This window comes from Camponotus floridanus, unplaced genomic scaffold (assembly GCF_003227725.1).
Source record: "Camponotus floridanus strain SB8 unplaced genomic scaffold, Cflo_v7.5 scaffold152, whole genome shotgun sequence".
Classification (NCBI taxonomy): Eukaryota; Metazoa; Arthropoda; class Insecta; order Hymenoptera; family Formicidae; genus Camponotus; species Camponotus floridanus.
Window position 1 is genome coordinate 608,212 of NW_020229273.1, and position 15,015 is coordinate 623,226.

At 31.9% G+C, this 15,015-nt stretch overlaps 2 protein-coding genes across 3 annotated transcripts; both read left to right on the plus strand.

Moving 5' to 3' along the window:
- Positions 1-5,071: 5,071 nt before the first annotated feature.
- Positions 5,072-9,367, plus strand: LOC109610335. 2 transcript variants are annotated; one of them, XM_025406738.1, is made up of 3 exons: positions 5,072-6,777; positions 7,024-7,173; positions 7,316-9,367. In XM_025406738.1, exons 1-3 carry the CDS (start codon positions 5,805-5,807, stop codon positions 8,659-8,661), a joined length of 2,469 nt encoding a protein of 822 aa, XP_025262523.1. In that variant the 5' UTR covers positions 5,072-5,804; the 3' UTR covers positions 8,662-9,367. The 2 variants fall into 2 exon arrangements, with proteins under 2 accessions (XP_025262523.1, XP_019884483.2); XM_020028924.2 differs by having other exon boundaries at positions 5,072-7,173.
- Positions 9,361-11,127, plus strand: LOC112637311. The gene is made up of 2 exons (XM_025406743.1): positions 9,361-9,408; positions 10,133-11,127. Exon 2 carries the CDS (start codon positions 10,296-10,298, stop codon positions 10,845-10,847), a length of 552 nt encoding a protein of 183 aa, XP_025262528.1. The 5' UTR covers positions 9,361-9,408; positions 10,133-10,295; the 3' UTR covers positions 10,848-11,127.
- Positions 11,128-15,015: the final 3,888 nt, after the last annotated feature.

Below are 15,015 nucleotides of genomic sequence, written 5' to 3' on the forward strand. Positions count from 1 at the left end.
GCGTGCGTGCGTGCGTGCGTGCGTGCGTGCGTGCGTGGTGCGTGCGTGCGTGCGTGCGTGCGTGCGTGGCGTGCGTGCGTGCGTGCGTGCGTGCGTGCGTGGCGTGCGTGCGTGCGTGCGTGGCGTGCGTGCGTGCGTTGGCGTGCGTGCGTGCGTGCGTGCGTGCGTGCGTGCGTGCGTGCGTGCGTGGTGCGTGCGTGCGTGCGTGCGTGCGTGGCGTGCGTGCGTGGGCGTGCGTGCGTGCGTGCGTGCGTGCGTGCGTGGCGTGGCGTGCGTGCGTGCGTGCGTGCGTGGCGTGCGTGCGTGTGTGTGCGTGCGTGTGTGTGTAAAGTATATTATGTACCGACCAATTCATTTCAATTACAGTCGGTAATTTCTCGCATGATAAAAAAGTTATACATCTCTCTTCGTCACGTGAACACAGCGCCTCTTTCGTCAAATGTGCGAATCGTACAAAAAAATATGTGAAAAATGTAGCCACGACGGTGACGTTTCTAATCAAAAAGTTTCACATTGATACTTTGCATCGTTATATTTCTGCTTATAGAGCATATAGAGCAAAAATAAAGATACTTTCCTTATATAAATCGAACCCAAGCAATTGATTGAACCTAATAAGAATTTGATTGATTCAACGTTTTGACGATTCAACGGTTATTGAGAACCGATAATATGCATTACTCGCAACTTAGCCACTCGCGTAAACATACACGGTGTGTCTTGCGCCTGAGTGATGACTCGACTTCAAGACACTACCGTGTCTCTTGATTATAAAATAATTTACGTCAAAGTATGTTTTCTTTGTATTTGTATAATTTGCGTCTTGATCGTTACTGATTTCGTTTTAATAATAAAGCAGCGCTCTGAAATCGTGAATCTAAACATTGATTACAATGTATTGAACGTTCTTTTTTTCTTTAATATATTTTAATAAGAAAATATTCACAAAACTTACACGTAATTTGGAAATTTGAAAATGATATATTATTTGTAATGTGTAAAAGTTAAATAAATTGTTATTATTTGTACTGATGCAATTTATGTGATATTTACATATCTAGTTTCGTAGTACACATATAAATGTATCTACATTTTTCGGATGTAATATTTTATGCAAATACGAACAAAATACTTTGACGTAAATTATTTTGTAATTGAAATAAAATATTCGTACATTGAATTATATCATTTAATAGAAATCGATTATGTAATTTTAATGCAGACCATAAACAGCGCCACCCTTGTTATTTTTAGATTGCATTGCGTAAAGCTTAATTCGATTAATAATAAGTAAAATGCATCATCTCGATTACATCTTGAGAATAAAAATCCAGAAAAGGATAATGCTTTGTCCATTAATTTTTTTACATGCATATATACATATATGTAAGATTTCAATGTATAAAATTGCTCCAGTCTGTAAAATAAAAAAATAAAATGAACATATTTTTCTCTTTTACTATCTATTAGCAACGCATATATATATGTAGTAATTTAAAAGTTTAAATATGTACACGTTTATTATATTTGTTCAAATATGCACTTTGTTATTTTTGAAAAATTTTTGTTCCTTTATTGCATTTATCGAATGATAATGTTATACGCGAGAAAGCATAAATGTTTCTTACACAAATATATTAGTATAAGTTGGCTTCATTATATGTTTTATTATTTGCGTTTATTAAAATGTACCAAAAAAATCATCCTTTTCATTATCTTGCATCTTTTTTAATGCACATCTTTGTTTTTTACGTATTCAAAAGTAGACTATACGGAGTGTTCTAAAAAGATATGTAAAAAATATAAGGAGATATTCCTCACAGTTGAAGGATGAAAAAATGTTATATGGACATAGGTGCGGGAATGCTTATTTCAGGAGTTACATTGAAAATATTGTTAGCTGTATTACTTACACGCGGAAAAATTTAGGATTAATTATTGCAGACGACAATCGTTTACTTAGGCTTATTTACATTTGATTTTAATGTGACCTTGAGTATGTTATAATAAATGTTGAAAATGTTCATCATTTTCCTGAATACAAGCAGTGATCGCCGCATTGATTCACAGACACGTTCCAAAATGTCTGGCGTACAGCGGATTGTCTCGCAACCTGCAGTGATACGGTTATGAAGATTTCGAATATCACGCACTGGTGGCATTTTTGTCTATAATAATTAATCCTAAATTTTTCCTTGTGTAAATAATACAGCTAACAGTATTTTTAAAATAACTCCTGAAATAAGCATTTCCGCACCTATGTCCATATATATATTTTTTTTCATCCTTTAGGTGTGTGAGGAATATCTCCTTAAATTTTTGACGTACATTTTAGAACACCCTGTGTAATAATAGACTATTTAATAATCAATCGAAATATACACAGCTATTTATTAACAAAATGAAAAAGTCTACAAAAATAAAATCTATGAAATGAAATGTCATTAGTTCTCTCAATCAATCTACATTATCGAAAATCACCGAATGGAGTTGTATATAAAAAATTAATTGTTTTGACAAAGTTTACAATAAAAATATTTACGGTAACTTCTCGCTAATTATTTCATAATTTAATATGAATAATTATTAATTAATATTAATAATTATTATAATTAATATTAATAATATTAATTAATTATTATTGAAAGAAGAGAAGTTAAGGAACAAAAAATATATAAAATTGTGTATTGTTTTTTCTTCCTCGATTAAATTTTATAATTAATTAATAAGTGGCATAATAATTTTATATATTTTTTTGTTAGTATCGAGTAGAATATATAGAATTGTGACGTTTTATAAAATTTAATATAAATTAACATATCGTAAATAATTACCTTTCCTAAAATAAAAATAAAATAAAAACAAAAAAAATTAAATTATTTATTTATTTTTTTTATTAAAAAAATATTGTACGTTTTATGTAAAAAAAAAATGAAAAAAAAAGAAACTACCACAGGTCGGGATCGAACCTGTGATCAGCAGCAAAATAATATTGGGCTTTACCGCCCGAGCTACGCCGCTTATTTGACGATCTGTCTGAACCTACCGGTATACAAGATACGGCCTATTTTTCACTTGGTTTTTTTTTAAACGGCTGAGCGTTGCGTCCTCTCACTTTCCTCAAAAACTTCTTTGGTCGAGTACTACACGCAGTTAAAATTTTATTTAATTCGGTGATCCCAAGGTCGCGACCTCTCCTTGTCAGATGTTGATTCATTTGAATGTAATTCTATAAAGTATTAAAAAGTATAAATTAAAAAACAATATTGCATTTGTATCGGATAATTATATTTGCACATCTTTTAGATGATATTACACAAAAACATTATATAACAAAGTGATATTATTAAGTAATATTATTGCTTGTAAAGAAGTGAAAAAAATATACCTGTAATGTATCGAACTGATCATCTAATGCTAACTTTGTTGAAATATTATTTGATATTTCATCTATTGCAGCCAAATAGCGATCGATAATCTCGGGATGAAAATGTTTTATTTGTGCCACATATTCTATTTGTTTGTACTTATTCTGGCAAACAGTCGAATCGATCAAAAGAATTCTCTTTTCTGGCGTTAATAAAGAGGATCTATTGTAAGCTAATAGCGATTTCGGCTGGTCTGCACTGGTGTGCCACCTGTGTAAAGTTGGTGCAAGTGTGTGCAGTGCTTACACACTGTGACGTCCCGACCAATAAACTTTCTCTTTTTACCATATAAACAGATTCCTTCTTTACCCTGTTGGAATTTGTTCAGTTCTATCTAATCACGTAAGAGCAAGATTGAAGGAGATATTATTTTCTTTTTGTATTAACGCTATAATTGCGTTTATCTTTAATTAATCTTACTCATGTTCTAATTACTTACTTCTAGTTACTTTTAATGACTATTTTAACCAAATTCATTAGAGTTATAGTATTAAAATTATGAAGATATAAAAGAATTATAAATTCGTCTACGAATAATGCATTGTACAAAGGAGCGATTTTAAAACGCCTTCGGGATTCAGCTGTCGTTTATCTATCATGGAATGTAAATCATAATCACAGATAACGACTATTACTGGTAACTCATTTCTCATTATGACATCATTTGTAAAATTTTGGTTAATTATTCCACTTAAGTAATATCAGGTCTAGGTAATAAGAACAAAACATTCAAAATTGTACATAGTCAGCGTTGGAAGAAGGAAGTAAATCTGTAATAAATTGTAAGGTTCATCCATGTAATTCTCACACGGCGACTCGCTCTCGCTAATCAGCTAAACATAACATCTTCATACCAAGAATGGCAGATCGATATTCGAATGGACAAAGGAAATGATGAAATTCGCCTTATCTAAGTCCCCACTGACTCGTACCAAGGAGGACCAGCGTCTACCGGCCATTGTCACGGAGCGCCAGTAGATTTTTCTCCGGCCTACAGTTAGGACGAACTCTGATTTTCGCTGATTGTTCACTGCATTATTCTCTGACTTGATTGTATCTACCTATATACTTATATTTTATGCAATATACGTAGAGTTAATTGGAAAGTTCTACGAGATTTTATTGAGAACCACTCTCTACCGCTGAGTTTTAAAACCTGTCATCCCTTGGAAAATTCACGCTATTGGGTCTTTGAATTTCAAGCGCTACTTCCGACAAATTTAGAAGGAAGGAAGAATCTCAAATTTTCTCCCAGTAAGAAGGGAGTAGTTATAATTTTGGTGAGTTAAAATTTATTTTTATTTTATTCCTTTCTTTAATTATATTATAATAGAAATTAATTTTATCAATTAGATTTCTACCGAGTTATTAATTACCAATACGTCTTTGTCAATATTATCTTATTTGATATAATTATTCACTTATTTAAGATCAATTATTATTGCTTAATTATTATTAATTATTAATATGTATTATGAAAGAATTAGTAATCTGTGTATTGATCTTGGTTATTTTAATTTTACTTATTCTGGTAGCATTACTTCATGATCAATTGCGTTCTCTAAAATAATTTAATCATCTAGTTATATCATATTATCTTATTTTAACTTTTCATTCTATTTACTCTCATTTAAAATACAATTTAAATTTGACAATAGATCACAATCTCCCTCATCCCCAGTAAACCCGGTGAATGACTGAAAACACGGGAGACATTTGAATAAAATAATTATGTTAACCACCGGTATTGTAGTTCTCTATTATTTAGTAACCGGGACGTAACAACACCAACTGGCCGATTACACCAACTGGCTCCAACAAATTTGTGAGAGCCACTTTGTGTACACCCAACATGCACCTGTGCGATACTGAGCCCAGACGAATACGCAGCTCCAGTGAGGGACTGCACCATTCGACCAGCCGAACATACACACCCGAAATGTGCAGTCGGTGCAGACCAGCCGAAATCGCTATAAGTAGTTAAGCAATTGACACCTTGCAGCTATGTTACCGTTTAAACATACAGAAATGTCCATTATATACTTAACGTTACATATAGGTTTCCTGCATTCCACGGCAGATGTCCCAATCAGTAGTAATTCATCAAAACTAAATTCATCGCTTTCAGGGATCACCTAAAAGCGGGCCGGAAAAAAGCAGGCCGGAGTTTAGCGTTTTTTCTTAGTTTGTATAGGTGTGCGCAGTGTTTCATATACTTGGGTTTTTACCCAAGGGTTCCCTTCTGTTATTTTCTTTGGACTTTACCGCTTTCATTTTTGTGTGTAAGGAAATTTTTAAATCTAAAACAAGGTAACAATAGATAACCTCAATACTCAAGGCGGGAGAGACCCCTCTCTCCCGCCTGCATTTCTTAAAATGTCTAACAACGCAATCGATAAGAAGAAAAATGAAGCTGATGATTTGCAAAATATATCACAAGATCAGATAATGGATATTATATTGGATAGAACTCATCTAAAAAGACAATATTCAAGTACATCCGACGATTCATCGGGGCTTACGGATCAAACAAAGGAAAAACAGACGCCATCGTCAAAAACGGATTCCAAAAAAGCAAAATCGAAGAAAATACTAAATATTGATCCTCCTCAAGAAGAACTCCTTCCAAAGGCAGTCAAATCTTTATCTTCAACATCTAATATTTCGCTCAATCAGAAAAGAAATCTTCAAAATAAAATCTCTGAATCAGAGGATAACACAGTTACAAATAATTTATGGTACGACCGTCATAACAAAGGTCCATATATTGTATTTGTTAGAAAAATATCTGAACAAAAGAAAAGATCTACTTCTATTATTGAAGCTGCCAGACTTCTGTCTAAGGCAAACATCAAGTTTGAAGAAATTGACCACCACGCCTGGAACACATGGAAGATTTCTTTTAAGTCTTTTCATGATGCTAACTCATCAATTAAAAATAAATACATTGCGGAACTGGGACTATCATTATACATTCCTAAATATAAGTTATGCAGAAAAGGTGTAATCAAAGGCATCCCAAATGATATTTCACTAGACAAACTACAAGCTACATTAGAAAAAGATAACCCGCTGATCAAAATTAATTTTTTATTCAGACTAAAAAGAAGAGACCCCAATACCAAAAAATGGATCGATTCTCAATCAGTCTGCGTAGAATTCAAGAGTCAAGATCTTCCAAAAAGCCTAAAAATTTGGAAAGTTAATCTTTTTGTTCAACCATACATGACTCCAGTAAGAAGATGCTACAAATGCGGTAAACTAGGACACACCAGCAAGGGATGTGAACAATCTCACAACATATGCCTGAATTGTGGAACAACGCACCTCTTATCGGCAGATATCCATTGTAAGGAAACCCCCAAATGTATCAACTGCAGCGGTCCACACCATGCTCTAGATAGGAAATGTCCAAAATTCATTCTGAATTCTGAAATTAACAAAAAAATGGCTTTCGATAATATATCTTACCTGGAAGCAAGACGCTCGTTATTGTCTCAAAATAATCCAAATGAAACCCATCTTATCAAAGATTTAGTGAACTTCCCAAATCTTTCATCAAGGTTGGACGTTCCGAATGTGCCATCCTTTGCAGATCTCTTTAAGAAGAATCCTCCGACATCCTGGAAAGCTGGTCTTTCTTACAAAATCAAGGACCTTCTGTTGCGGGTTACTAACTCTCCGGATGCAGAACTTATCCTCGACGAGATATTACAGTTGCTTAATGTTCGTAATAATCCCCAACGTAAGTTGGACCCGCAAACAAATAGTAAGAATGCAAATGATCCAGTCACTTAAGATAATTCAATGGAATGCAAAAAGTTTTAAAAACAAAATTAATGATTTGATTTATTTCTCTGCAGATATTGATATTTTTTTGATTTCAGAGACTTGGTTGAAGCCCAACGATCAATTTTCCTTTAAAGGTTTTGATATTATCCGAAAAGATCGCTTGCACGGTAGGGGAGGAGGAGTACTAATTTTGGTAAAGTCGAATCTAAAATACAGCATTTTGAATAATATTCCGGACTGTCAGGGAAATCTTGAGGTGTGCGGAATAGAACTTTTCCTAAAACAGGGCAAGATGTCTATCATTTCATTATACAGACCCCCATCCAGCTCTAGAATAAATTCTCGTAGCTGGCGTAATTTCTTTGCAAACTTCCGAGATAAGGTCTTGGTAGGTGGAGATTTTAACCTACCTTATGATCAAATTATTCCCCTAGAGGAAGGCATCATAGACCTAGATATTACTTTATTAAATGATGAAACCCCAACGTTCTGGGATTTAGAGAGGAATCACGCGTCGAAATTGGACTTATCTCTAATTAGTTCCTCAATCGTATTAGAAACATCTTGGTTAATTAATCAAGACCCTTGGGGGAGTGATCACTTCCCTATCTTCATTAATATAAATATCTCTGCATCGCTCAAATCTACAATCAAAACACCATCAAAACTTTACTCCCCTAAGACAGACTGGCCAACCTTCACTGAAAATATGAAGAGTGATATTAATAATTTCCTACCAGATCTTCTAACAATTCAAGATATTCAAGGGTTATATACATCATTCACCTCAATTATTATCAAAAATATTACTAAAGCTTCCTCTCGTAAATATCCTCCTTCACAAAAGAACAGTTGTAAAGATTATACTCATTCTCCTTATTACAAATACCAGTCTAAAATGACAATTAATCACTCATCGAACAATAATCTTTCTAGTCCAAAATCTCCAAAGATAACTAATAAACATAAAATTCCATGTCCTTGGTGGAACGAAGCATGTGATGCTCTTATCCTAGAACGCAGAAAAGCTCTTGAAAGATTTAAAACACAAAGAACAAGAACTAATTTTCTTCTATATAAAAAAGAATCAGCAAAAATAAGAATTGGTCTCAGGAACATTAAAAAAGAAAATTTTAAATCCTTTTGTGAAAATTTAAGTAAAAACTCTGACCCCACATATGTTTGGAGAAAAGGTAGGGCGTTTAAAAATAAAATCACACAATCTGAGGCGAAAAACTGTTACAATAAACAGGCAATAGATACTGTTTCCAACTTAATAACCTCCCTTTTTCCTCCAGGAACCCCTTCTCCCCCTGTTTCTCTTCCATATAAAGATTATAATGTTTCATTGGATAATTCTTTCTCACTTACGGAACTAAATTACGTTCTTGATCATTTGAACACAAGATCTAGTCCAGGATTAGATAGTATTATAAAATAATTTCTGAACTTCCCCCTAATGCGAAGGACCTTCTACTAATTATATATAACAGAATTTTCATTTCTCAGTCCTTTCCTTCGGAATGGTCGAAATATCTGGTGTTTTTTATTCCTAAATCTGGTGAAGGCCTTAAATTTCGACCCATTTCTTTAGCCTCTTGTCTTTGCAAAATCCTGGAAAGAATGATATCGAATAGATTAAATTGGTATCTGGAATTTAATAACCTTTTACCGAATTCACAATTTGGATTCAGAAGAAGTAAAAGTTGTATTGACAACCTTGCCTTTCTTCAAACTAACATTCTCCTTTCTTTTCAAAAGAACGAGAATGCCTTAGCCTCCTTCTTAGATATTAAATCAGCTTACGATAATGTAATCCCAAACATCTTAATTCAAAAACCTATTAAACTGGGTATTTCTCCGAACATACTGGCCTTTATCAATAATTCTATTTACTTAAGACAAGTCCATTGCAGATATGAAGAAATTGATGAAATTATTCTCGCATATAAAGGTCTCCCTCAGGGAAGCGTTTTAAGCCCTTTATTATATAACATTTATGTTTCAGAATTGGAAAAAATTTGCGATCCAAATTGTAAACTTATACAATACGCGGATGATATTGCTATCTTCAGTTCTTCATCCAACATGGAATTTTCTAGATCAATTCTTGAAAAATCAGTCAACGACATTGCGATTGCACTTTACCATCTGGGACTAGAGCTTTCTCCCGAAAAAACGAAATTCTGTAAGTTTGCAAAAAGATTAAATTCCAGGGACAATAATACTATATACCTAAACGTACAAAATAAAAAAATTTATACATCCACAAAAATCCGTTTCCTCGGAATGTGGTTTACGCCCAACTTAAATTGGAATCATCATATTTCACATATCTGGAAAACTTGTCAATATCCATTGAAAATTCTTCGCAGTCTCTGTCATACTTGGTGGGGAGCCGACCCTCGCTTACTTAGAATCTTATATGTAACACTTCTGAGATCAAAATTAGATTACGGAAATTTTATACTACATAATATCACGAAACTTCAGAAATCTAAACTTGATTGTATTCAATTTAAAGCAATAAGAACAATTCTGGGACAAAGAATGTCTTCTCCAACTAATTTTTTGCTTGCCGAATCTAAAGAACCCCCGGCTTTCATTAGAGCTAAATATTTATGCAAAAATTGGATGACTAGAGTTTTCTCCCAATCGAACCACCCCATTTTACCTTCTCTAAATGAATTTAAAAAGATTAAAAATGATCCTACAATCATTAATAGATATACTTCGTCTATTATACTAGATACCTTTTTAGAATTATCACACATCTCTCATCTAATAGAATCCAACCATATACAACTTTGCTACACAAAATCATTCGACTCCATAATATCTATACCGGAAATTGATTTAACAACAGGTCTCAATTTTGACAAAAATTCTAACAATAACGAAAAACTTTTCAGAGAAATTTTTCAAGATACCCTCAATACTTCATATTGCTTTTTTACGGATGGTTCCAAAACTACTAACGCTGAATTTACAGGATTTTCGATATATTCACTGGACCAAACTTTTAAACTTGAATTTCGATCTACTGGCTACTCTTCAATATTCTCTCTGGAAGCTATGGCAATATTAGAAACGATAAATCAAGCTAATAAACATAATATCATTAATTTTACAATTTTTTCAGATTCTAAATCTGTTCTGACGGCTCTACAGAACATAAGTTGCAATAATAAATCTTCTCATTTATTACTCGAAATAAGACATCAAATTAAACTTATAAATGAAAGTAACGGATCAGTTAAATTAGTTTGGATACCAAGTCATTGCGGGATCAAGGGTAATGAAATGGCTGATGCATTGGCCAAAGAGGCTCCTAAATTTGGAATAGACTATCCAATTAATACGTCTATCAGAGATTTTAAAGCAACTTGGAAGAATGAGCTATTCAAATCGTTTTCCAAATGGTGTAAAGGAAAAAATAATAAAAATAAGGCTTCTTGTTACATGGAAAACTACTGGACAGACAATAGATCTCCCTGGTTCGATCAATTCAATATCTCGCGTAAAGGCATTACTTCAATATGTAGAATGAGATGTGGACATACATCCTTAAATGAAAGCTTCTCCAAGATTCTCCATAGTGCCTTCCTCGAGATGTCCCAATTGTGACAGTCCGGAAACGTTAGACCATGTGTTCTGGGAATGCAGTCGTTTTGATAAAGAAAGAATAGTCTTTTCTCGCCAAGTATCCTCCTCTCTAAATACTTTTCCATTCCCAATCAAGTCTCTGCTAACTCTTGTTTATGATGAACACATTGTAAGAGCGATGGATCATTATATTAATGAGATTAAGTGTAATATCTAATATTAGCCCGTCTATATTGGTCTATTTATCAATAACTTTTCATATCATTAGTAGTTTAGTCTTAATCATATATGATTACCTAAGTATAAATTTATACTCTTATATATATTTTTTCCATACAATATATATTTATTTTAATTTTAATTTAAGCTATTGGAAAACACGATTAATTTTCTCTGATTGTTTTCTAGTCGTTTTCTAAAAACTTATGATTATGATTATGATTTTGATATTATGACTGTTAAAAGAATATTTTTATATATTTTTTTTTAGTTTTAATTATATAAGTTACGATAATACTCAAATAGTCTAACATACAACACCAATATGCTTATCTAGGGATAATTTTTACCAACAGACGATATATCTTACATGTATTTAGCTGTATGGCGTTCCGCCAAAGCTTGCCTTTTGCTCAATAAAAAAAAAAAAAAAAAAAAAAAAATAAAAAAAAACTAAATTCATTATGATCACCTCTCTGTAGACGCGACCAATGTAGAAAGCATGCCGCGACACATACCGCGAACGATGTCGTGCTGCCAAGACCAGCGTGCATCGGTATTTCCGTGTACGCAAAAATATCTTATATCGAGTTGCTCTCGATGAACGATATTAAAAAGGGAGACAAAAAACATTTGTAAACTAAATCTTTGCTCATATGTACTCTACATACCGTTGGCGGTAATAAAGTATTGCACATATTTAAACAAGCGGACACTATTCGTGCCAATAATATCATAATTATGGAGGAAATTTTTAACTAATTCCAAAGGTAAATTCAATGATAAACGAACATCAGGGAATTCTATCTTACAAATGTCTCTTAATAATTTATATTTAATTAATTCGGCGAATTTAAGCGTAGTACGATGATTTAAATTGGTCATCACAAAGATTTTTCCATATATCGCCGCATACTCTCCGCTTAAGATAATTCTACCCGGTGCGGAAATCTTAAATTATCCTTTTTATGAATAAGAATATTTGCTTTTTCAAAGAAATGAAAGTTGCAAACAGTATTGTTCAACAGTAGTGCGCAGAAAAGTAAATTTGCGTGCCTTCTATTTATTAAAACCATGCAAAATGTATTTGCTACGTAACATGTATTCATACGTATTCATGTGACGAAGATATGGTATATTTGTCGCTTCTTATCACTCTGCACAAATGTATAATATGAGTTACAGACTTATAACAAAAGGAAATTCGTCGTCAATACTTATTATTAAATTGATATACTTACAGGAAATATATTTAATCAAATTCTCGATTTCCTGCTCTTCCTTTATCTGCAGATTAATTGGTTTCTTCTTTCAAGGTTTTACATGTAAATCGAAATGATACATTTTCATCTATTGAATCCTTATCATGGACCAAATAAAATAGTTACTGACAATAAAAATTTGAAACGTTCGTTCTCGCGCAAGACAACGTTTATATTTCTTGTTGTATACGTTTCGATCGTTTTTGATTTTTCCTAAATATAATAACAATGCCTCGAAATCATAATTCTAAATATGAACTTCTATGTCAAATTTTCTCAATATTTTCATAAGAAATTATTAAAACAGAACATAATTATAAAAATAATACATTACTTTCAATGTTATGAACAAATTGTCATTATCTCACTGTATTTAAAATAATATTTCATATATAGCAATTTTACAATATGCACGAGTTTTGCATATATACATGTAAATATGTTTAAGTACATGCATGTAATATTTTATACGGAAAAAATAAAAAAATATGTGTATATATACAATATATACACAAATACTGTTTATTGAATTATGTCATTTAATTTTATTTCATTTTATAATTTTACCGCAAAAACTTAACTGTGCTATTTTTATTGTTTTATATAGATTGCGTTGCATTAAATTTAATATAATTAATTAAATAAGATGTAATATTAACTTCAATGTCTCAAAAGATAATTCGAAATAATTTTATTTTTTTTTTCTGTTGACCTTTGTTACGAAATCTTACTTTCATAAAACTAAAAATAAACCAAGAATATGCAATACAGACCGTTTAAGGTGATAAAACATTGCACGTGTCTCTAAAGAACAGAATATAAACATCGACAACTAAATTAAAATTCTCATCGGAAATGAAGTTTGCAATCATTTGTAAAGGTATGTCTAACGATATATGGACATCAGGAAATTCTATCTTAATGATTTTTGACTCTAGAGATAGTTGGTGGAATTTGAGCGTGATACGAAGATCTATTCCGCTCGCTATAATATGTTTACCATATATTGCCAAAGATTTTCCGTATAAAATAACTCTGTCTGGTGCAGAAACTTTAAATTCCATCTTTTCTAATTTTTTAGCGGATTCTAATTTTTTAGTCCATTTTTTCTTATGAATAAAAATCTCTACTCTCCAAAAAGATCAATAAGTATTAAATAATTAGTCGTAAGAGATAAACCTGAATATTGGAGTTCTTCTATTGAGATTTAGCAGAATTATAATAATATTTATTATTAATTATAATAATATTATAATAATATTTATGTAACATGAAGAAAGTTACCGAGACCGTAGACCATAGATATTTATCGCTCCTTTTCCATTTTATATAAATAGAAATGCGTTGGCTATGTGTGACAAAAATAATTTCTTTAATGTCGAATTTGTATTCTACTCAAAAAATACACTTATAATTTAATCAGATTTCCGTTCTCTTCGTTTTTATATTGTTTTTTGGTGTTAGCAGAAATCATAAATTGCCATTGCTCCTATTTTTATGCTTCACATACAAAGAAAGTTTATTAATAGATTTTAATTATAACTATTAACATTTTATAACACATATGGACAAAGCGAAAAAAAAAATATGGGAATGATACGAAACATTCGTTTCCGTACAAAACATTCTTTATATTTCGTGTCGTACAATTTAAATCCTAAAAAAATTACCTTTTCAAAAAAAGGTAAAAAAAAGAAGTCGAGTCATCTCAGTAGTAAGACATTATTGTATAAAACTATTTTACAAAAAATGATTTTAATAAAAAATTGCTGTATTAAAAAAAATTGTGTAAAATAGTTGTCATAACTATCTACAAAAATTAATGATATATTTAAATAGAAAATTACGTCGAGAATAAAAGAGTGCGATTTTATTTTATGTTTATCAACAGTGTGTGTGTGTGTGTGTGTGTGTGTGTGTGTGTGTGTGTGTGTGTGTGTGTGTGTGTGTCTGTTTGTCTGTCTGTCTCTCTCTCTCTCTCTCTCTCTCTCTCTCTCTCTCTCTCTCTCTCTCTCTGTGTGTGTGTGCTTGTGTGTGTGTGTGTGTGTGTGTGTTAGATGTGATTGATTGCTGATAAATAATTAGATAAAGAAAAATTATGTTTATATTTTCATCGAAAGTTATTACATCTTTGCCGTAAAAGTCAGAATCCCGATTTCTTCAACGATGAACAGTTGATTCATGTAGCTCGTAATTTAAAAAATTTTAATTATTAAAAAATTCGACGCTGCCAAATTTATTTGTATATTATTCAGCAGCGTCGAGTTTTTTATACTATATTTAAATCAGATTGATATATTTTGCATCTCATTGTTATAAATAAAAGATCAGTTTACAATACACTATTTTTTTACATATGTAGAAATGTTTCAGACAATCACAAAGAGAACTCAAAATAAATATAATTTTGTACATTACATTGTATAAATTTATACAATGTAATGCATACATTTACATTGTATGTTTATATATTACGGGTTCAAGTGCGCAAAAGCAAAAAACACTTGCGTAATAACAATGCGTAATAACATAGCAACTATAATACTAACATAACGTTTGTATAAATACACAGTATCAGTTTCCTTTTACATCTTGAGCTAAAAAGAAGTACAGACTTATAATATTTTGCTTTAAAAAAAATTCTTTAAAAGATTCTTTTTTTTTCTAGAAAGGTATTCTATTCTCTTTCGTTCTCTTTTCTTCGATTA